Source organism: Lissotriton vulgaris, chromosome 5, assembly GCF_964263255.1.
Source record: "Lissotriton vulgaris chromosome 5, aLisVul1.2, whole genome shotgun sequence".
Lineage (NCBI taxonomy): Eukaryota > Metazoa > Chordata > Amphibia > Caudata > Salamandridae > Lissotriton > Lissotriton vulgaris.
Genome location: NC_141693.1, coordinates 1,129,560,999 through 1,129,584,416, shown reverse-complemented (window position 1 = coordinate 1,129,584,416; position 23,418 = coordinate 1,129,560,999). Strand labels below are relative to the sequence as shown.

Below are 23,418 nucleotides of genomic sequence, written 5' to 3'. Positions count from 1 at the left end.
CACTGACAGTCTAGCTAAAGGCAGGCCATTGCTAATTAGCCACAGGGCCTTTAGTCAGGGAAAGTATACAATATAAAAAAATTGCTTTTCCTAGATATTTATTAAACATCCTTTCTTGCCATTGAATAGGCTGTTTAATAAATATTAAAAACTGTGGTGGAACCAACTTTGTAGCTTATTTCAAACCAAAGATACAGGATTAGCACATTAATTGTACTTTAACTTTGTCCTCATTGAACCAGCCACAGCCTTAACAGTGAAGGTATCTTTTGAGGCTGGTTACCTGGGAGAAACATGCAAACATTAAATTATTTCATGTTCCATTTTTAAAAAGCAGGCACACTACCTTGTGGGCTACAGTGCCTACCTGGTGGTGACTTACTTAATATTGAAAAATATTTGTTCCCTTCTGTCAAAAGGTTTATTTTGACAAGCCTGCCTGCAGGTTTAAAACCCGCAGGAGTCTGGCTGCTCATGTAGGCCTGAAGCCATGGTTTTCTTATCAGTCTGATGAACGACACAATAGGTGCTGCAGTCTACTGGTGACATTTAACTTCGTTTACCACTGGTCTATTTTCATTAGCCATATACTATGGTCTTACTAAAAAGTTGAATATCCCAATTGCGGATTAACAACTTTTACTATGTTTTAGAGCACTTACACTGAGGACTGGACAGCAGTGCCCTGGTTCGCAGAATGTGCAAATAAGGAAGTACTGAAAATGTGTAATGAAGCAGAAACCGACCTGCTGCGGAATTCAAGCATGCAAGGACCATTTGACAGCAAGCACTTCTGATACCAGAGCTCAGGGAAAAACATGAAGCTGAAGAATCACTGAAAACTGTGCATAGTCAGTAAAAAAGCTCAAATGAGAGACCACGATACCAGAAAAGTTAAAGTGACGTCAGAATAAGCGGCGATGCACATGCAGGCTTTTGCCATTTTATTCTTACATGTCTGAAGAGTGCCCTTCCACTAAATACTTAATCCTCTGCTATTGATTTCTTCCTCTATTATTTTTAAATGACGCAATTTCTGTGGTTTATAAATTCTGTACTCACCACGTATCATCTAGCACAGCTCCAATTTATTCAAAGTACATGAGCCCAACTGGTTCTTGGCTTGCATCACAGAGAGCATATACTACTATCCCACAGGACACTGTATGTGCTTCCAGTAAAGGTTAGGGTTATGTTACATCTTTGAGTATTGCCCACATAAATAGAACTGGTATACAATTCCATCACACTTTATTCTGGTACCGTTGTCTTTCATGTAATTTTTGGTTGGTTAACAGCCTATCGTTATACTCTGTAAATTCTGCAAACCTGTACGAAACAAACAGAACTTCTTAAATCTGCCAACAAACTGTGGAATTGACTCACACTGGAGTTACACGATTAAAATCAATATTAGCTTCCGAAAATACCCTTACACATTATTGTTTCTTCTGTCTTCTGCTTATGCTAGTCCCCAGCAATGCCTTTCACATCCAAAAAGACCACTGATGGTATATGTGCAATTTAGAACTTAATACGTCCCTGAAGAATGTTGAACGATGAATGATAAACACTGGCATATTCTAAAGTGTGATCCACAGTCCACTTGCCAATTAATTGCTCAAGATTTCTGACAGGTAAGGAGAGGCTTCATCAGCACAAAACTTTGTGCACATGGCCTAGAGAGGGTGCTAAGTCATAGCAGCAAGTACTATGTCAGCTAGCACCCATCACACACACAAACATAGAGAAGAATTGAGGAACGATTATAGGGTAACAGTCAATAGAGCAAAACCTGAAGGAGCATAGGGCAATTCTAAAATTCCTTCCAGACTTAAAAGACCCACACTGGTTTCTCCTAATTGGTCATTCTCAGTAGCATTTCCTATCATAGACCATGTTCAGCGTTTCTCAGCATCTGGGAAACTGTGATCTAAAGGCTTACACTCTTAAAGTGATGACTATGTTAACAAAATGAAACTTGAATGATCCTAAATCTCTCACAACACCCACAGACAGGTGAATTCGGGCCTTGAAATGAGATGAGCCACATGAAGTAGGATTGGGGAGAGGGGAAGTACAGAAGTGAGCCTCAAACTTCTTTCCCAGATTTGTAGAACAACCGCTTGCATTAACATGGGTTATTACTACCACTAAAATGCTGAAGTAAATCAGTCTGCAGCGGGAAATGATTCTTGCAGGATATAGGTAAAGGTGTCAAGTGAAACAGCGATAGGTAATTTACTGTATCTGATGAGAAGCAAAAACCTTGGGCTCCAGTGACGTATCATGTTACCTGCTCTTCAGCTCTTCAAGGCAATGGTTTCGGATAGCCTGATGTACCACCTGAACCAGCAGATCAGGAAAAAGTAAACACTCCTGCTGTGATTGAGAAAGCTGGGAACATAAGAGGTACCCCAACTAATTGAGATGAGACCAAAAGCATCACCTCTGTATCCTCTCGCAGCACTATTGCTGAAGGATGGGATTGATTGTGACTTGTGTAATCATAACCCAGAACATGGATCATGAAGCCCTCATGCCGGCTTGGAGAAGTTTTATCGGTTGCCGACTTTTCTGAGAGCACTTAGTTCTCTCTGTGTGGAACATCTCAAGGGTTTCCCATTCTCACATTTAGCAACAACATAACCTTAAGGTTATGATTTGCTGGTTCCTAAATACATTTTCCTTCATTAACTGGTATGTTAAGGACAACAAGAGACCCCAAGTAAATCAGCATAGGACCTCGGGGAGCATACTTTGTAAAACAACAACGGTCCCATGCATAAGAAATATATGCGAAGCAATGAATATAGACGAAATCAATTCTATATTTGGAGCGACATGTCCAGCCGAACAGAGGTCTTCAATTTTTTACTCAATTGAAAGATTTTTTTATACACAAAGGAATACCTTCAACAAATCACCAGTGTGGGGCTTAAGCCTGTACCCGAACACAATCACATCAATACAGAAGGTGGACAGAAGACAAAACAGGGCTTTTTAAGGCAAGAGCACCGATTTCTGTAAAAATTTGAGCGTACAGAAATATCAGGCAAGCACAATTAGATATACATAACATATAAATCAAGTTTTTTGTATAAGGTGCACAACAGGTCGACGGCGTTTCAGTCCCACTACTTAGTCATGGGGACCATCATCAGGACATATAATAAATGCCTTGAGGTTGTAAGCCTCCAATGCCGGGGTAGATAATCCCGGTAAGATTCGTGCAGCAAGCGCGATGGTTAGATGCCTAGTGAAGGCGGAGCAGCCCAGGATCGGGCGCAATTCTGATTAACCGCGTTACAATTGTGTAATTCCACGGTGCCAGGAGTTAACCGGGTCAGTCGTTAGTGGAGTCTGCTTCCTGGCTTCACACTGGTGATTTGTTGAAGGTATTCCTTCATTAACTGGTAGGGACAGTATACAAATAGTTAAAGGCATTGATTAAGTGTCATGTTTATACATTTTATTCATTTTGTGCCTCTGAGTACATCCAAATGGGCCATACAAGAATTAAAAGCACCAGATCCTTTTCTTTGCAAAGAAATGTGCTACTGATGATGTGTAGAACAACTAGTCGCCATATCAGGTGCAAACAAGCTAGAAGAATCATACAAAACAACTCAATTAAAATGCCATATAAAAAAGACAAATATATTGAATCTTTGGAACATGTTTGATCCACATTACGAAATGATGTGTAAAAAGTTATGTACTTCCTCCAAACATCTGTGAATTGTCTTTATACAGTCCCATCATATATTTTCTGAGGATAAAATTCTTGTAATGTTTTTTTCGCTGACATTATCACAGTACCGTTGTAATATTGCAATGTAATATAAAAATTTTGGATGAAAATACAAATTTGAGAGTTCCTTCATGCAAATGATTTTGCACAATAATATACATCTGTAACAAATGTTCTTGAATTTATGTCCGATAGAGCCGGTACCGATCAGACTTGAATTTCATGCGTGGCGTTGGCTGCATTACCCCGGGGGCACTGGCAATTGAAGAAAATTTGAAGGCGTCGGAGCTGATCAGTGAGGTAATAAAGACTAAAATGTTCCCGCCTAAAGAACAGTCCGGCTGTCCCGCCGTAGTTGATAGCATGGAAGCTGATTCATGACGTTATCTGTGTTCTGCCAGCTCAAAAGGGATCGGAAATACAAAGAGGCATTTAGTGCCCTGCACTTCCTAGCTCTGCTGTTAGCAAAACATGCATTAACACGGCTGTGTGTGGAATTAATGTATGCACCGAAAAGAAGTGCACAGATTCCTTCTTGATTGACACAGCACAGAAAGCGACATCCTGAAACAGCCTATGTCTGCATCCTTGCCCGATGACCCCACTGCTGCACGAGCCAGAGACCCCTAAAATACGAGCACCTTCAGATATGAATGTATACTTTAAGATATCTATTCAGGCCCATTCTCAGAGACTCCATTGAACGGCTATAAGCACAAAATTTACCTGGAAACATCGAATGGCTGATTACTATAATCTTGTCTCGTTTTAAAACAAGCTCAACATATGCAAATATTCACAATTACAATTTGTTGTTTTCACTTTGTGTAATGTAAAGTTCTGTAGATATCCTGAAGACAAGACTGCATTTTACTATGCAGTGGTTAAGACTCCCTGCCCTAGTTCAGGCCCTACCACTCAGCCGCTTCCATTACTCCTACTCCACCAACCTCCATTTCCAATAGCTCCATGCAGACTTAGGGTGGAGCAAGAGTATACAATGGGAACAGGTGCCACCTACACCTATTAGGGCCTTAAGTCATCATTTTAACATGTCTTTTCCAAATATTACTCTTGCAGAGACCTAACGGATTGTTGGGTCCAGTATGGGAAGTTAACTAAATCACTTATCTTCACACCAGCGGAAAAACTCAACTCTGTGCTATTTTAATCAAACCTTAGATTCACTAACATTTTAAATTCCATTTCCCCCACCCAGTGGCATCAGAAAATAATATAGCAGCTTCTAAATTCCTAGGCCCTTATTTATGAGGCCTTGCGTCAGTTTTGCGCCGCTGGTGCGTCACTTTTTGTGACGCACCAGCGGTGTAAAAAATGCGCCTTGTTGCGCCATATTTAAAAAGTGACGCATCTAGGTAGATGCGTCACTTTTTAAACCCCTGCGCCACATTATACCTGCGTCAGGTATAATGTATGCAGAGGGGGCGTTCCCCTGCAAAAAGCCTCGTAATAGTGACGCGGTGAAATCTATAAGATTTCACTGCGTCACTTTTAGGACGCTGTTGCGTCAAAATCTTGCGCCTGCCTCACAGCAGGCGTAAGACTGATGCAAGCCCTTTCACATTGGGCTTTCCCCATGTGAAAGGACGCATTGCTGGAGTTGCGTCACTTTTGTGACACACTCCAGCAATGCGTCACTTTTGCGCTTACAGATACGTCGGAAATACTGACGTATCTGTAACTCCTTGCGACATGATGCGTCATACATTAAATATGACGCATCAGGAATGTCGTAAGGAGTGCGCAGTGAAAAGTGACGCATCGCTGTTTTCAAGCAGCGATGCGTCACTTTTCATAAATGAGGCCCCTAATATCTCGGTGCCCATGATACTGCTCATCTGTTCATGTATAATTTCCTTTTTATCAAGTGGAAACATTCTTTAAAGATATTAGAGAGTTTCAAAATGCTTTTATTTACCATCCCACCATCCATCCTGCCTTTCCAGTTCAGCTGTGTTTACGGGGATTGAAGTCATTGCACTTCCCTCCGCAGAACGTACTCACAAACGAGCATCCTAAACTACTTTGCACTATGGGAAACGCAGTCCACATACATGATTATCAGTTTTTATCACAAATTAGTGTATTAAATGAATATTGATTGTTTCAACTACCAATAATGAAGCAAATAGACAAAATAGATACCATAATGACAAGTGAATAGAAATCCGCTTGAACAGATATTCCGCTTGACGTGAAGGTGAAGAAAACTGGCAAAGGTAATGCTTGCAGTATGCCCACATAGGCAGGTGAATCTGACAAATTTACCCAATATGTGTCTTCTGCAGCAATCGCTTTGGTGGTTGCCCTATGAGGTCACTGTGTGAAACCATAGTTGCCTCCCATTCACTAATCAGTGATATTGTGTTGCCTATTTGGATGCTATTATTTATGTAAATAAATGAAACTTTTTAGCTTATTCAGAGAGACAAACTGTGATATCTTAGCTTAACTTCAAAGACATATGTTTGAATCCCAGTAGAGCCGACAAAGCCTTTCATCATTCCTATGTCAATCAACTTGAATACCACTGAGCTGGGTAATAGTAACATCTGTAATTTACAGAGTATTGAGCAACAAATCAGTGGGAAAAGATATGTGAAACCCAAGTTGTTCTAGAAATATTAATAATATAAATAATTAAAGTATGTAATGTTGGAATTTTAAGACTGCATAGTGGCTGCAGAAAAGCAGTGACTCCAACCTCTGTCCCCTTCCTTGTTTATTTGAATTTAGAGCAAATATCGCCAGCATCCGTACTCCTTCAAGCACACAGAGGTGACCGATTCTCCAGACCTCCTTCATGCCAAATTCAGTAGCCAGATAACCAATGAGGTAGGCCAACTTTGGATAGAAGTACACTATATGAATGTGTTTTCTGTGTAATTAAATAGTTGGCTTTTGCCCTGTTTTTCTTGCACTCAATTATGTAGCAGATTTGATTTGTTTAGGCATGCACGTTTTGTAATCTTTCATAGCCTAAGGATCTATTGCATGATTTTATAATCAAACACCTCCGGAAACAATTCTCTTCCAGGTCTATGTGATCTTGGGCCACATGATTAAAGTGTTTTTGTAGTCGCAAACTGGCCGATTAGCAGATTAGGCCCATTTGCGAACACAAAAAAGCTTTTTCACATGTACATGTGATTGGGTATTGGGTTTGCAATTCGCTAGTAGGAAGGGTGTGTTTCGGGTGTCCCTTCCTAATACCGAATCTCAGTGGTGTGTGTGAATGTTTTGCAACCAAAATGAGTTTGCAAAACATTCACATTTTTCACCTAGTTTAAGTAGGTGGTAACCCATTCGCATATGGGAAGGGGTCGCCAAGGGACCCCTTCCTCTATGAGAATGTTTGTAAAAACCTTTTTAAGAGCAGGTCCCATGGACCACTGCCTACTCTTAAAGAATGAAAAGAAAACTTGTCATTTTTTTCTTTTTGAAATGCATCCCATTTCCCTTTAAGGAAAGGCTGCATTCCTCCCCCAAAAAGACTGCATTATTGAAAAGCAATCAAGACTTGGTGGTCCACTGACCCCAGCAGGCCACCATCCCTGTGATTTTTGAAATTATATGTAAAACACACATTTGTACATTGCTGTTTGCGATTACTAAATAGTGAATTAAACTAATTTGCTATTTGGTAATCGCAAACAGAATTGTTTGTACATGTGGCCCTTAGTCCAGTAGCAGCTCCTGGTGGGAGTGCTACCATGCAGTGATGTGGGCCGGGGGAGGGGCGGGGTGGGGGGCAGTAAACACCGGAATATGGATGAATGCAGGTAAGTTTACAATTAAATCAATAAAACGAATTCCGTTGTGCGCGCTGCTTCATCAACTTACCTGCATTCATCCATATCCTGGTGTTTACTACCCCCGCCCCACGTCACCACCCGGTAGCACTCCCACCAGGAGCTGCTACTGCCTTAGTCCCTTATGCATCAATGCATTTCACCATAGACACAAATAGGGTAAACCCTATGATTTATCAGGCCCTTTATTGAGAGAACAATATGAAATTAGATGTAAACTCTGACGAACCAGGCGCAGGCTCATGGACCCTTGAGCTTGTACTTTGGCAGCTGGTAGTTGCTCAGTATTAAAAGGGTTCCTCATTTTATCCCTCCCAGGGTCCCACTTTCTCCATCATTGTTTAAGAGTTAAAGTTGCTTGCTACTTGCTGGAGCTTACTCGATCTTGCACTATTTCTTATCAGAGATACACTGAAGATCCATGGCTCCTGTTCTTTTTTTTGATAATCAAATTTATTTGCATTTGAAAATACCAAACATACAAAGGACAGCATATGATTGGGCAGTAAATCAAAGTCCATCTTCGGCAGACAACAAAAATCCCAGCAGTAGTTTAGTACCTTTGAGCAAACCACCCCACCGGTGAAGCAATGTAACAAGGTAGGAGAGAAATCAAGCACACATCTCAAGATAGTAGGTTTAGCCATTTGCCCCATATCTTATGAAATCTCTCAGGACAACCCCGGGCCTCAAAGAGGGGTTCCTCCTGGGCCGCGCACCAATCCACCCCCCGTTGCCACGTTCGTATGGTATGAGGTTTGACCTGAGCCCAGCCAGGTGTGTTGTCTCAATTAGCCACCACCACCGCTGTGCCTAGAAAAGGTTTGTCGGCTCTAGAGCTGTCCAATCCATCAAATACACCCAGAAGAAGGCATAGGGGATCATGAGGAACCTGCCACCCCAAAGTTTGTGTAAGTTCAGACTCCACACCCAACCAAAATGGAGCGAGACCAGGGCATAACCAGACCATGTGGAAGAAATCGGCCGGAGTTTGGCCACATCGTGTACAATCTGGGGAGGGGCGCAGTCGCACCCTGCGTAAGCGCGCAGGGGTGAGATAAACCATGTGGAGGTAGTAAAGTTGGATGAGATGTAGATTAGAGGAGGTCGTCCTTCTGAGGGTAGTAAATTGAGTAGTATTACATTGTTAAATTTTTTTTTTGCAGGGCTCCATTCTGTATCACTTTTGCACCCAGTGCAGTCACACTAACAGGGTTCAATGAGTCCTTCTCTTAGATCTTACCGTGTCATAGGTGAAATGTTAAATGCTGTGGCCATAGAGGTTGCATCATTATGTAATGTAGTGCTCCAAACCTAATTGTGAGGCACTTACCATATTTTTAAGCAGGTACTGCACACCTTACCTCATTTGGGGATCCATATCGTTTTCTGTGATTACATATTTTTCTTTTCTTTTCTCACCAATCGAGTATGAAGGTGACTCCTGAATTAATTGCATATTGGCGAGGAAGAATTTAGTGGGCAAATGAGCATAACTCTTCGACATTATTGAAAGGGGGAAGATGAATGGGTCTGTCTGGGGCGGCGTATGCATGGAGAAGCATGGATCACATGATATGTCATATTCAGTAGTGATTTTCCAGCCCCTTTTATCCAGTGTTGGTGCAAGAATGTTTCTCTCCTATGCAGAATGGCCCTAAGGACAATTATTGAGGCTATGGTGGATGGCAGTAGCACAATCTGGAGAGGAGATGAATGATGCATACAGTGTGTAGCTTCACACATTGAGGAGTGTTGTAAAAGCAGCTCTGGTAGCTTTTCTCGTACCGAATATGGAATAACACCGACTTAACCAGACACCAGAGTACCTTTTGTTCCATTTCCAGCACTTTGCAGCCATTATTAAAAGGGCCTCAACCCCAATTCTAAACCTCGAGTTGGTAAGTGTTGGTCGTAAGATGGTCAGACCTTCTAAAAACATGCTTGCTTCAGGGGAGCCCCTTGCAAACTTTCCATGAACGTATGAGAACAGCTGGAGAAAAAGTTCAAAATCCCTGCTGCTGTGCATCTGGAGACCTCGCCGTGGACACAGAAAGTTCTCATTGCAGCCCAGTGTCAGGAATGAAGCTCTTTCCCTTCGCCGCACTAATGCAACAGCATATCTGTGGAATTATAAAGTCCGAAAAATAAGACTAGCCATGACCATCTCCTGTGCATCATCGCACCAGTGGGGTGCTAGGCCACCTACAGAAGACTCCGCTGTTTATCTCACTATCTTTGATGTCACCAAGTGACAACCCCTTAGAAATTAATATATGTTTTGATGATTCCCATTTGAAAAGGGGTTGTACGGCAGTAGCAGAATTGGCGGAACTACATGAGACCAATTTGTGTTATCAAATTGGAGATTAAAAAGCTTAATAGATGGAGCACATCAAACACTAAATCTGTCACCCCGTTTATCTTGGAAACTCCTACTGGCTTCGTCAAAAATGAAACTAGTCGTCATTATTTTTTATTCATGATTTTTATTTTATCTGCTTGGACCGACTTTTTAATGAAATGCTTTAAACTGGCCAAATAATTAGCAGGGGGCTGCTCGAGGCTGAATTATGTGTTAAACAGATGAAAATGCAATGACAAAGGGGCAAGTGAAATCCAAGCACATTTTGAGAGCTGTTCATACATGTTTTACAAAGAAAACGAGGTCAACGCAATTACAAGAGGAACTTTTTTTTAAAAATATGAGCTTTTGACAGAAGCAGTGACATGAGCAGTGGTGGCTCCTCCGCTAAGGCGGAGGTGCGTCGCCTTACTTATCACTGAGTGAGCAATTAAAAACGGAAAAATAAAATAATTATAACATACAGTTCTTATAATTTTATTTTAATATACTAGCTCAGCTGTTTAGGGCAGGACTGTTTAGAGCAAGGGTACTCACAAACTTTCTCTCAGGGGCCAAATTTACAGTGTAGTTTGTGGCCGAGGGCCGCACCGGTGGGGGCGGGGTCAGTGAGGGAGGGGGTGGGGCTAGAGCCCAAAAAACCTGTGACCATGAGGTTGATCACAGGCCCCTGCAGCGGACATCTTAGCCCACTGAGCCACCAGACCCAGCATACACATATCTCTCTCTCTCTTTCTCTCTCTGTCTCCCTCCCTCTCTATCTCTTCCTCCCTCTGTCTCCCTCCCTCCCTCCCTCCCCCTCTCTTTCTCTCTCTCCCTCCCTCTCTCCGTCTGCCTCCCTCCCTCTCTTTCTCTCCCTCCCTCCCTGTCTCCCTCCCTCTCACACTCTGTCTCCCTCCTTCTCACCCTCTGTCTCCTCCTTCTCACCCTCTTTCTCCCTCCCTCTGTCTCCATCCCTGTCTCCACCCCTCCCGCTGCCTCCCTCGTCCTCCCCTGTCTCCGTCTCTCTCTCTCTCTGTCTCCCTCCCTCTCTCTGTCTCCCTCCCTCCCTCTCTCTGTCTCCCTCCCTCTCTCTGTCTGCCTCCCTCTGTCCCCATCCCTCTGTCTCCCTCCCTCTCTCTGTCTCCCTCCTTCTCTGTCTCCCTCCCTCCCTCTCTCTGTCTCCTTCCCTCTCTCTGTCTCCCCCCTCCCTCTCTCTGTCTCCCTCCCTCTCGCTCTGTCTCCCTTCCTTTCTCTCTCTCTCTGTCTTCCTCCCTCCCTCTCCCCCTCTCTCCATGTCTCCCTCCCTGTCTGTCTCTGTCTCCCTCTGTCTCCCTCCCTCTACCTGCCACCCTCCCTCCCTCTCTCTCCCTCCCCTGACTCTCTCTCTCCCTCCCTCCCTCCCTCCCATGACTCTCCCTCTCTCTCCCTCCCTCGCCCCCCCTGACTCTCCCTCTCTCTCCCTCCCCTGACTCTCCCTCTCTCACTCTCCCACTCTCTCGCTACCCTGACTCTCCCTCTCTCCCTCCCTCACCCTCACTCTCCCTCTCTCTCCCTCTCTCTCCCTCTCTCCCTCCCTCGCCCTCCCCTGACTCTTTCCCTCCCCCACCCTCCCCTGACCCTCCCTCTCTCTCCCTCGCCCTCCCCTGACTCTCTCTCCCTGCCTCCCTCACCCTCCCCTGACTTTCCCTCCCTCGCCCTCCCCTGACTCTCCCTCTCTCTTCCTCCCCTGACTCTCTCTCTCTCTCTCTCCCTACCTCGCCCTCCCCTGACTCTCTCCCTCCCTCCCTCGCCCTCCCCTGACTCTCTCCCTCCCTCCCTCTCTTCCTCCCTCGCCCAGCCCTGACTCTTTCCCTCCCTCACCCCCTGGTGCCTTGATGCCCTTGGGCTAAGTTACGCAATATACATTTTCATTACAGCAGAATGGTCCGCTGACACGCAAGCATTCTACATGACACATAATGGTTCCAGGAATGACATCATGTAGGAATACAACAATTACTTACTTACTTACTTACTTACTCCCCCTCCCCTGACCCTCCCTCTCTCTCCCTCGCCCTCCCCTGACTCTCCCTCCCTCCCTCTTTCTCCCTCCCTCACCCTCCCCTGACTCTCCCTCCCCTGACACTCCCTCCGTCTCCCTCCCTCGCACTCCCTCGCACTCCCCTGACTCTCTCCCTCTCTCTCCATCTCCCTATCTCTGTCTAGGCGAGGTGTAATCATTCTATTAGAAATATCACGAAAAGGAAGAGCTCTCTGCTGCACACATCGAACCACCTTCCCCAGTCTTTCCATAATCTGCAGCACATTATTAATGACACACTGGTTCATCTCTCAACAAAACTACGCGTAGTTGATTAACTCTGATTTTCCTCTCTTTAAATGTGAACATCATAACTCCACCCCTTTCGTTAAACCAATGATGTTAGCCCACGATTAACATGTTCGTCCCAAAAAACTACCTAACCCATCATGCACTGGTGGAACTATACAACAATATGGAAATAAGGTATACCCTCAACATTTTCAAAAGCTGTTTTTTTCACCTATTACATCAATCAAAACTCTCGCCAGGCAATAAAATCTATGTACCCCGCCCTCCCTTTTGATGTTCAACACGCTGTTCATACTGAGTGACAATTCTTAAGATGCTGACACATTAGAGATAGTCCTTAGTAAATATCTTAGAATTCATGATTGAGAAAAATTCGTCATCCGAAAATAATATCCAAATAGTTCTTGAACTTCTTCCTCCAGGATGAGACTTCCTGCGTGTGTGTTTTTGGAGTCTTTGACCATTAGACGCTGGGTGCAGTATGTAAATAGGGCAGAAAGATTGCTTATGCAAGAAAAAGAGTGTTACAGTGCAGACAGCATACGTGACGATACAACAATGTATGTATTAATAATCCATGTTTCCGAAAATAATTGTTCCAAAATACTCCAAAATTATCTCACAAATTGCTTTTATTCTTCATAAACACACGTAAGAAGCAATGGTATTTTGCACAACTTCTCATGCTACGGATACCCCTACCCAGGCCTTTTTCCTAGCACGCGGAAAATACAACATCATCCTGCGCTCTCAGCTTCTATTACCCATGGAGTTCAACGCCCCCCCTCCTCCCCCTCCCTTGTGTGGCAGCCCGGGATAAGACAGCTTGCCTGGCGCGCACACAGCCGCACCCAAGCACTTCACGGGTCTTTAAAAGACCATTAATGTGTTAATGAGGCTTTGTTCTGTTTCATCTCTTCTGAGGCCCTGCAGCTCCACTCAATGGCTAAAATCCCCCGGCTCCTATAGAGGTGAGCCTCTCCGAGTCCAGGCTGCTGCAACGGCGGTGTTTACTAACACACTTGAATTTTTTTTTTTTAAACTGGTACATGTCTCCAAGGTCCGCGGGCCGCTAAGAAACGCTTCCTGGGCCGTACTATGAGTGCCCCTGGTTTAGAGGCTGGGGGAGGAGTGGTAGGCATTTCTTAGCCGGCTTGCCAAAATGTCATGCGCACTTTGAATGTTCTCCACCTAGGCTGCATTACAGCCTGGGTGGAGAACATGCCCAGGGTGCCATTCCCTGCCTGTGCGCCGAACTATGGCGCTCAGACCAATCAAAACACTGCATTGCAGCGTTGTGATTGGCTCAGTGGAACCAAGGGTGCTTCCTGCTTCAACATAAGCCAGGAAGAGGACGGCAAAGACAGAGGAAAGGTGGTGGCCTGCTGCATCCAGGTAGGTGAGTTTTTTAAATTTCTTTTTTAATTCCCTCCCCCTCTGCTCCCCCACACACCCCTGCCACGCCTGTTCGCTTGCAGCCGCTACTGGATAATAGCGCAGTCATACTGTAGGTTATCTCAAAGCAGTTCCATCTATGGAAAGTTAGAGGCAAGTGGTAGAGTTCCCACATGAGAATGAGCAAATTCAAAATTAGAAGAGCAAGCCACATCCCTTCCCCTTGTGAACTAGAGTCACCTGTCATCCTAAGCCCCTTTCCCATATCTGAGTCTAGTAGAGTTTAGTGATGAGTGAGCTTTAAAAGTTTGTTTTTACAAAACCAAAAACTTTGCCAAGTGCCGCCCGTTTTACAAAGTGTCAGTGTCTTCAGTGGAGTTGTCCCATGGATGCCTTCCGTGTCACGCCTATACATCTGCCAGGGAAGCAAAGTCCATAACCTATACTGACTTGGCAGGTCACCAACAGTCAAGATTGACAAAAACAATGGAGTGGTTGGAGGTTTACATCTTTGCCAGAGTTTACTTTTATATTTTTTACATTCACAAATATTTTCAGAAGTACATTTGGAAAGCTGCAGCAAGCTCAAGCATACTACTGAGCATGTCATATGAATGTCACGTGGCATCTCCTGCTGGTTGCTATTCCCCTTGTGGGGAAATCTAGACAGTCTAGATTTAAACACACCAGAATGGAGTGTGCAGATGCAGTCTTTTTCTTTTCTCCTTTTTCATTTTTTTTTCTTCGCAGGAAATTATTTTTTTCTTGTGGAGAAATCCCTTTCTTTACAACTACTTTACATCTGTGTGTGGGGGGCGCCTTAAACTTGTGCTTCCTTATTTTGCCGGCTGAGTTCTTCAGTCCTTTCCTTTACTGTTGTTACTGTTCCGGTTCCATTATTGTACTGTCGCATTATTTTTCTCACTGTGGTTTTGTGCCTGCTATTCCTTGCCTGTATTTTGAGTCTGTGCCTGGTATTTTGGGTTACTTTGTGTTCTTCAGCCCTTTTCTTTACTGTTGTTACTGTTCCATTATTGTACTGCCCTATTATTGTTCTCACTGTTTGTTTTGTGCCTGCTATTCTTTGCCGTTTTCTGAGTATGTGCTTAGTATTCTGTGGTAAACTCTACTCCTTTTCTGTTTCTGTCTCTGTGAGCCGGAACGCCTCACTGCTCGCTTTCCTGATACTCCCGCCTCCCAGTGCTCCACCCCCCTTCCAGTACCTACTTAATGAAGGCTGAAGTGCGGCCAAGGTGCTGGTTCACCAAATGTAAGCCCGTCTGTGCAGGTCTGTGCCTGGACCGTGCCTAGCGTTAGGAATCCTGGATCTTACATTACTCGGAGCAAACACAGACACCAAGCTCATAGCCTTGGACTCCATCTCAGCGACAACAACTGCTGCCACACTTCTCCACATAACACCGGGGCACCTGCACATGCTACTGCCACCACCACACCAACCATGGCTACACCTGGACAACTCCACCGCCTCCTGCTCAAGGCCTGATTGCTCAGAAAACACTCCACTGAGATCTGAGATACAATCACCTCTCTCACCCCAACGTGGTCTTCCTCACCGAGACCTGACTCAACTCTGTATCCGCACCCCACATTGCCACGGCTACCCCCAACGGCTAAAAGTTAGCACACCCGGACCACGCCAACAAACACGAAGGTGAAATCGCCATTATCCACCAGGAAATCATCGAGTACACCACTGCCGCAGACAACACCGCCCAGTTTATGGAACACCTCAACCAGATGGCAAAACCACCATTAGAGGCACCCTCAACTACAGACCTCCAGGACCAATCCGCTGCCTTCTGCGCTAACATCCCCCCTCATCGCACCTTAAACCATCAACAGTAAACACTACATATTCCTTAGAGACCTCAGTTTTCACCTCAATGACACCAACGATGACAACACAGACAATCTCCTCAAAAGCATGGACTCAACTAGTCACCAACCCCACACACAAAGCAGGACAAGCAGTCAGCCCTATTTTCACAGCCAGCAGCAGAGGTAAGTGCAGCAATGCCACTGAGCTCACCTGGACGGACCACTTTATTGTCCACTTCACCATCATAGCAGCCCCCAGCACTGCCACAAAGCCGCCCAGCACTGCCACCACAGCTAGGAGCAAAGTACCCAAAAGTCTATGAACTGATGCCCTCAACACCTCCCACCCTGACACCACAACCAACAGTGAACAGGCCGTCCAGAACTTCACCACCTGGATCACTGACTGCGCCAACTGAACCACGCCAATCAACCCCACCAAACTCAAGAGATCCACCAAGTATGCCAGCTAGTATACCTCAGAACTAAGAACAACGAAACACAACTGCAATCAACTAGAAAGGAAATGGTTCACCAGCAAGTAGCCCACACACTGCACCACCTTCAAAACTTCATTCAACCACTACCACCAACTAAGCATGGGCGGAAAATCCGTTTTGCTCGCGGATTTTGCGGATTTTCGGGAAATTCGCAATCCGCGAGATTCGCGAATCTCCCGCAAAATCCGCAAATCCGCGAGCAGCGGATTTTGCTCGCACTGCTCGCACTGTTCGCGTGAGTTTGCGGCTTCCCAGTACAACTTCGCGCCCCGCGAATAAGTGCTAAATTGCAGAAATACGATCTTAGCAAAACTGAAACTACTTACCAGGTTCAAAAGTTCAGGCTCATCATTAGTAGCCATTTCCTGTAGTGCTTCCTGAGGGGCCCCTCCAGAGTTCAGTTGCCAGTTGCAACTATTATGTGACCCTGCTCTGAACCTCAGAATAGTTACACATATGCCACAAAGGTCCTGAATTACAGCTAAGGGAGACAAGCAGGAGCCAGGCTGGAAGTTAAAATCCATTAATCAGCCCCTAATTCATTATTGTCAGTTGGGGCAGGGCAGGTGTTGTAACTAATTTTGCAACAATGAAAGCACTTAGCAAGTGCAAAAGATCACTAATCAGGGCGCACTAAGGAAGCAGGTGCCAGCTAAAAAAATATTCTGTGACACATTAATCAGCCCCAAATTAATTCAGGTCACTTGAGGCAGGGAAGGTGTGCTTTGCTTTGCTGAAAATAATGTACACTGGACAACCAGAGGGTGTGGTGATGAAACAGAGGGTGGCATGGGTGGGCCAGAGGGTGGCATGAGTAGTCAGAGAGTGGCAGTGGTGACAGAGAGTGGCAGTGATGAAGAAGAGTGTCCCAAACAGGCTGGACACGTAGAAACAACAAGTTCGCAAAACTTGCGACCCGACAGGTAAGTTCGCAAATTGCGAAATTGTAAAAACCCTCGCGAACTGGCAGAAACACGGGCGAACACAAAAAAAAAAAAAAATCCGCGGGAATTCGCGGATTTTGCGGATTGCGAGTTCGCAAATCCGCAAAATTCGCGAACGCGAGATTCGCAAAATTCGCCCATGCTTACCACCAACTCTTGAAAGAGACAAAAAATAACTCAACAGCCAACCACATAGAAGCCAGCTCCACCTACAGCAAAGAACTCTTCGACATCGTCAAGGAGTTTTTCAATCCCTCAATAACCGAAAACGTCATCACTCTTTCCGAAGAACTTTGCGGCACCCTGGCGGACACCTTCCAAGACAAGTTCTCCACCATATACAAACACTTCTCACCCATACCCACCGCTGACATCCTCAGCCTCCTTGCTCCCACAAATGCTAACTCTGACCACTGGTTTACCACCTGCGACCACCTCACCACACAGCACCACAGCATCATGCACTCAGGAGCACCCATGGACCCCTGTCCCCACCACATGTTCAACCTGGGAAATAGGACTATCAGCAACAAGCTCACTGCCATCTTAAACACCTCCTTCACCTCGGCCACCTTCCCAGAAGAGTGAAACCACGCTGAAGTCAAACCCCTCCTCAAGAAACCGTCTGCCGACTCCAACAAGCTCAAAAACTATCGGGCGATCTCCCTGCTCCCTTTTCCCTCCAAAGTCTTTGAAAAGGCCATCAACTACCAAATCACTGAATATCTGGAGAACAGTGATCTTCTTTTTCTTCCCAATCCGAATTCTGCACAAACCACAGCACAGAAACTGCCCACTCGCAACTACCGTCATCAGAACCCTTGTAGACTGGGGAGAAACAGCCTCCCTCATCCCCGTCGACTTCTCAGCAGCATTTAACACCGTATCCCACTACACCCTGATCAAGATGCTTCATTAGATCGGACTGCAAGAGGACTCTCTCAAAGGGATCGCATCTTTCCTCAATAGAAAACCTAGAGAATCCACCTTCCACCGTTCACCTTGGAACCCAAGAACATCCTCTGCGGCGTCGCTCAAGGTTCATCACTCAGCCCTACTCTGTTCAACTCCTACATGAACCCCCTGGCCGACATCGCCTGAACTCATGGACTAAACATCATCTCCTGCGCACATGACACCCAGCTCAACCTCTCTCTATATGAAGATTCATCCACCATGCGGGCCAAATTTCACTTGTGCATGACCAGCTTCACCGACTGGATGCAAAACAACTGCCTCAAACTCAATACATCCAAAACAGAAGTACTGATATTCAGGAACAACAACTCCAGTGGAATGAATCCTGGTGACCTGCTGAACTGGGACCCTCACCCACTCATACAGACCATGCCCAGAACCTTGGCATCATCCTGGACAGAAAACTCACCATGACAAATCAGATCAACTCAGTCTCCTTCTCCTGCCTCCTCATTCTTCTCCTGCTCAGAAAAATCTTCAAATGGCTCCCAATCACCACCAGACGCACTGTTACTCAAGCCTTCATCCCTAGCCGTTTGAAATACAGTAACACACTCTATGTAGGAATTGCCACAAACCTCCTGAAGAGGCTGCAGACCATACAGAAAGTAACAGCCAGACTCATCCTCGACCTCTCCAAATGGACCCACATTACCCCACACCTTAAGAAACTCATATGGCTCCCCATCCATAAGAAATGCCAATTCAGGATGCTAACCCACGCCTACAAAGCATTGCACAAGCAAGGACCTAGATACATCAACCACCTTCTTAGCTGCCACCAACCCTCCAGACACCTGGGCTCTGCCTCCCTCCCTCACACCCCGCATCCACCGAAGCAGCAGTGGAGAACTGTCTTTCTACCTTGCTGCGAAGCCTTGGAACAGCCTCTCCCTCCACCATCGGACCTCACCCTCTCTTCAGAAATTCAGAAAGGGGCTCAAGACCTGGTTGTTCAACTGATTCCACCCTAGCAGCTTGGCTCTCAGTGCCTGGAATCCCTCGCTGGTGACAAGCACTGCTCTACAAATCCTGTTTTTGAACACGCCACAGTCAGTCCTTATGTGAATGCATCAATGAACTGTAGCAAGGACACTGAAGTGGAAGGGCCATGCTGCCAAACTTCTGTAAGCATATTACCTGTGGTTTTCGCCTCTGGCAACTGCAGTGCCAGCACCGCTGCTGCTCTACCTACTACTAAAAAGGAGACACTTTCCTTGGTTGGGCCCCAATGGAGAATCTATTTCTGCCTCTGGTGTGGTATCAAGTCCACTAGCAATTCAGAGATCTAATTACAGTCCGTTTTTAGTATAATGTAATGTAATGTATGTATACTTGTAAAGCGCACTGTTACCTCGTTACGTGGCGTCCTGGCGCTGTATACCTCTGGGGAACCCGTCCTGGCTTTCCCTGTGAGAGGGCACCCCAAGGTGAAGCCAGGCATCCCCGGCGCTGCTGGGGCCGTTGTGGAGATTAAGCAAGCTATTGCCCAGAGTTGCAGAGTGGGACCCATGGTTAGGGTAGGCACCTAGGCGAGAATTATCGAGTCCGCGGACATTGACCCAAGACCCTGCCGCATCGGGAATTGAACCCTGGTCCCGGGTCGACCTCTGCTTCAGGGTCTGCCACTTCTAACCAGTGAGCCACACTTCCCCACTTATAGTAAGGGGTAGATATTGACACTGAGGCAGAGGCACCTCCAGAGAGTCCTCCAGCACCACTGACTGTACCTAGTAATCTCGGAGGGAAACATTGGTCAAGATATAGCTGACGTCAACTTTGGGTTCGAGATTGGTGTCAGTTCAGCTGACAACAGAATGGTCTTCAGCAAGGAAGCGGAGGTGTGACCAGGTGCCAGCAGGAGTCTGGTGGAAGCCTAGCAAGACCTAGAGAGGTGAGCTGGTGCTGGGAATGTCCTCACAGTGAGAGACTGACTGATACACCTGGTGAATCAATGGGTTACAAGAGCACTCCAGGGGACCCAAAATCATCCAGAAAAGACGGTGCATTCCCTTCTTGAAGTCCTCTACCCACTCTGGAGTTGGGGACGGCCTGGACAATTCAGGGTTCATACAGGCACCAGCTATGGAATAGGTGGAAGTTGGACAACTGATGAGAATACGGCCTTTTGAGTGCCAGCTGCGTGATTTCTTCCTGGAATGGCAGCGACGAAGAGAGAACTCCCATCTGGACGTCTTGTGTTTGCTTGAAGATTTGTCTTTGGATTCCGTCTTAGAGGATGGATGCTTGGCCAGGACTGAGAGCAGGAATGGTTCTGTGACTTGGAATGTGACTGGCCATGTTTCTTAGGCTCCACGATCTACAGTTTTGCCTCCCTCTACCTGTTGACTCACAGAGCATTTGTCACATGACATTAAATCGTCCTTGGATCTGAAACACCGAAGACAGACATCATGTAGTTCTGTGACAGACCCTTTCTCCTAGAAGGTGCAGCTTTTTGAACCCTGTAAACTTCTGTGGAGATATCCCTAGTACATTGCTATTGAAGACCCGTTTTAAAAGTCAATGAAGAACTCACTCATTTTGGGAGTGGAGATATGGATCTGCATCAAAGGACACAGATAAAAATGATCTAATATCAGAAAGTGGCGCCAATATATGGCTACACGTCATCACTTATGGAGGCTGAACGAGGCTGTTGTGGAGTCAGATGGCATCGCTTATCAGTACTCCAGATCAATCCTGGAAAACGTTTCCAGACAATTTAAAAGGTGGGGAATCTGCAGTTGGAAGTACTCATCAAAAATTAGTACTTAGGGTATGAAGGGATACAAGCTCTAAACCCAAACTTGGCAGGAATTAGTTTATAAAATTCAAATGGAGATAAACACTATTGCCAATAATCACGCAGGCTGCAATCCACTTCCTATGGATAACATGAGTGAACATGAATTTTACAACAATAGTAGCATTCACTGAGTCTACTTTAACCTCTAGTCACCTACTAAATACTCATTGACTGTGATGACAAAAGTGGGTATTACCACTTCAACATGAATGGGACCCATCATGTTATCCTACATCACAGGGCAGACGAAAGAGAGTAGTTTTGGGCACCAAATAGTTGTGATCTTTTTCTGCATAGCACATAAGGCGCACGCCCTTACCTTCCTCTCAAGGGAAGGTGCATACCACACCATAATAAATTGTGCACCTTTCTCTTACTCTTGCCAGACCCCATGTGCCCTTCATGACTCATGCCAGACCCCATGTGCTCTTCATGAATCACGCCAGACGCCCTTCATGACTCAGTATAAAAAACATCCCTCTCAATAACCTTGGTGGACTTATTGAGCCTTTCCAGAGAAGGAGAACCCCATCCTCCTTTAGGTCTGTTGGCCTTTTCCAAAATTCAAAGTTCCTACTGTTATCTTTGCCATACTTAAGGTTCTTCACATTCATCACGTGAAATGTGAAATAGCAGTAGCAATATCTGATCTACCCACTGTGACTAAGTGCCATTGATTTCAAAAGGCAAATGTAACAAACAATCTGTGATCAAGTTATTGACTCTTGTGGCTCTTGACAATGTGAATGCTCTCCTTAGTTTCCCTTACATGTACAATTGGCAACAAGTGCCCACAGCAAGATGGTACTCATTAACAAACTGAGAAGCTCACAGAAACAGAAGTAAGGCAAATAGGCTACGTATTTACAGACACTAAGGTATGAGCACTTGAACCTTCAGCCAATATTTACTGAAAACACAATGCCACTACCTCACACACTTAAAAAACATGGTAGCATTCCAGAAGGATAACACACACACACAGAATGCAACACTATGTTGTACATGTTTCCTGTGTGATGCATTATGCTGAAATGACTTGTTATCTCACAATATGTTCATACCACCTATTACTTAAGGATGTGTGACAAACTCACCAGGAAACTGTAAAAAAGGAGGTGGTGGGTCCATATTCAGCTGCATGCTGCAAAAACATTACTACAAAGTACCCTCTCAGATTAAAACAGCAGAAGAGATTTACTTCTCATGCAGTGAACAAAGGACCCACAACCCTGCCAAAACTGATTATTTTAGTCGCTCTGTAGCAGCAATGCACTACTAAAGCTAGTCCTGAAACAAAATTTGCATGATACCTACGCCAAATGAGGCAAGTTTACAATGCATTCCTCAAGCTTGTTTCTTATGAGGATACTACTTATCAGTTTCTGTCATCTTGCTTCCTCAAATATCATTATTTGTGGTATTTGGAGGCTTTCCATCTATTAGAGGTGCTAAGAATTTTATACACCGAGTAGATCAGGTTTCTTCTAGAAGTGTTGTCTGATTTCCTTTCTTAAGAGTGGTAATGGATTTTTTAATCTGGGAGGGTTTGAAGTTCCTCTTTCTTGTTAAGGGATCCCCATTTTGGATTGATGCTGTGTCTCCTAGGTACCAAAGGCGTGAGGTTTTCCTGGTGGTGTTCAATGGCCTACTTTTCTCACAGGAGATGTGTTAAGGTTAACCAGGTGATGTTTCATGGTGCTGCATCATGAAGTGATGTTGACTTTCTTAGGCTAAGAAGGGCTGCGGTTTCTCCTGGTGATATTTGGAGGCATTCTGTTTCAATGTTGTGTTGGATCACGTGGAAGAAATTGATTTGATGTTTTTCCCTGTAGTGTTTGGTGGTTCCCTCCTCCAGAGCAATATTACATTTTCTGAAACTTAGTAAGTCAGAAGGTTTCAGAAGCCTCCTATCTAGGATTTTTGCTGAATTTATTAGGCTAAGAAGGTCTGATGTTTCTCCTAGTGATATTTGGAGGCCTTCTGTTTTAACGTTGTGTCGGATCTTGTGGTAGAAATTGATTTGATGTTTTTCCCTGTAGTGTTTGGTAGTTCCCTCCTTCAGAGCAATATTACATTTTCTGAAACTTAGCAAATCAGAAGTTTTCAGAAGCCCCCTGTCTAGTATTGTTGCTGATTTATATAGGCCAGAATGGTTTGAGAGTCTTCTCCTATTCTTTATGGTCGGTGTACTAAAGTTCGGTTGCAGTTCTAACATTAGGAAGGTAGTTATAAGTTCATTAGACTAAGAGTCTTCTGTTCCCTTCACATATTTAAAATAAGTTTGTTTTTCAGGGTGTGTGTATGAGATTGCTTGAACCACTAAAGTGTATGCCCCTATTCATGGTAGTGGGAGGATCGTGTTGTTCATAGAGTGCACTTGCAAAATGGGTTTGGAAAGCTGAATAGTAGTGATGATGACTTGAGCCCTGCTGGGCTTTACACAATAATTATAATCTTAAATTAAATTGTAACGCTTCTACTATTGCTGCTACTACCACAAGTAGTTAAGTACATAGAATGATAATAGTAATAACAACAATATCAACAATACTGATAAAACAACATTTAAAAATACTGCATTGGAGTATCCCTCCGTACCTCTTTCTCTTTATTTGTGTATGGGAAGGTGGATGGCCGCTGTCTGTCAGATGGCACAACCTGCCACTGTGACGTGAGTAGTA

General features: G+C 44.9%; 1 protein-coding gene across 2 annotated transcripts in view; it reads left to right on the top strand.

The window, feature by feature from the left end:
* Positions 1 to 23,418, top strand: part of NRAP (nebulin related anchoring protein) — a 360,104-nt gene that overhangs the window by 255,439 nt on the left and 81,247 nt on the right. For both annotated transcript variants that reach the window (XM_086922847.1, XM_086922846.1), the window contains 2 exons: positions 3,950 to 4,054; positions 6,512 to 6,610. In XM_086922847.1, the coding sequence (XP_086778973.1) occupies positions 3,950 to 4,054; positions 6,512 to 6,610 (204 nt within the window). The remainder of the gene's footprint in view (positions 1 to 3,949; positions 4,055 to 6,511; positions 6,611 to 23,418) is intronic.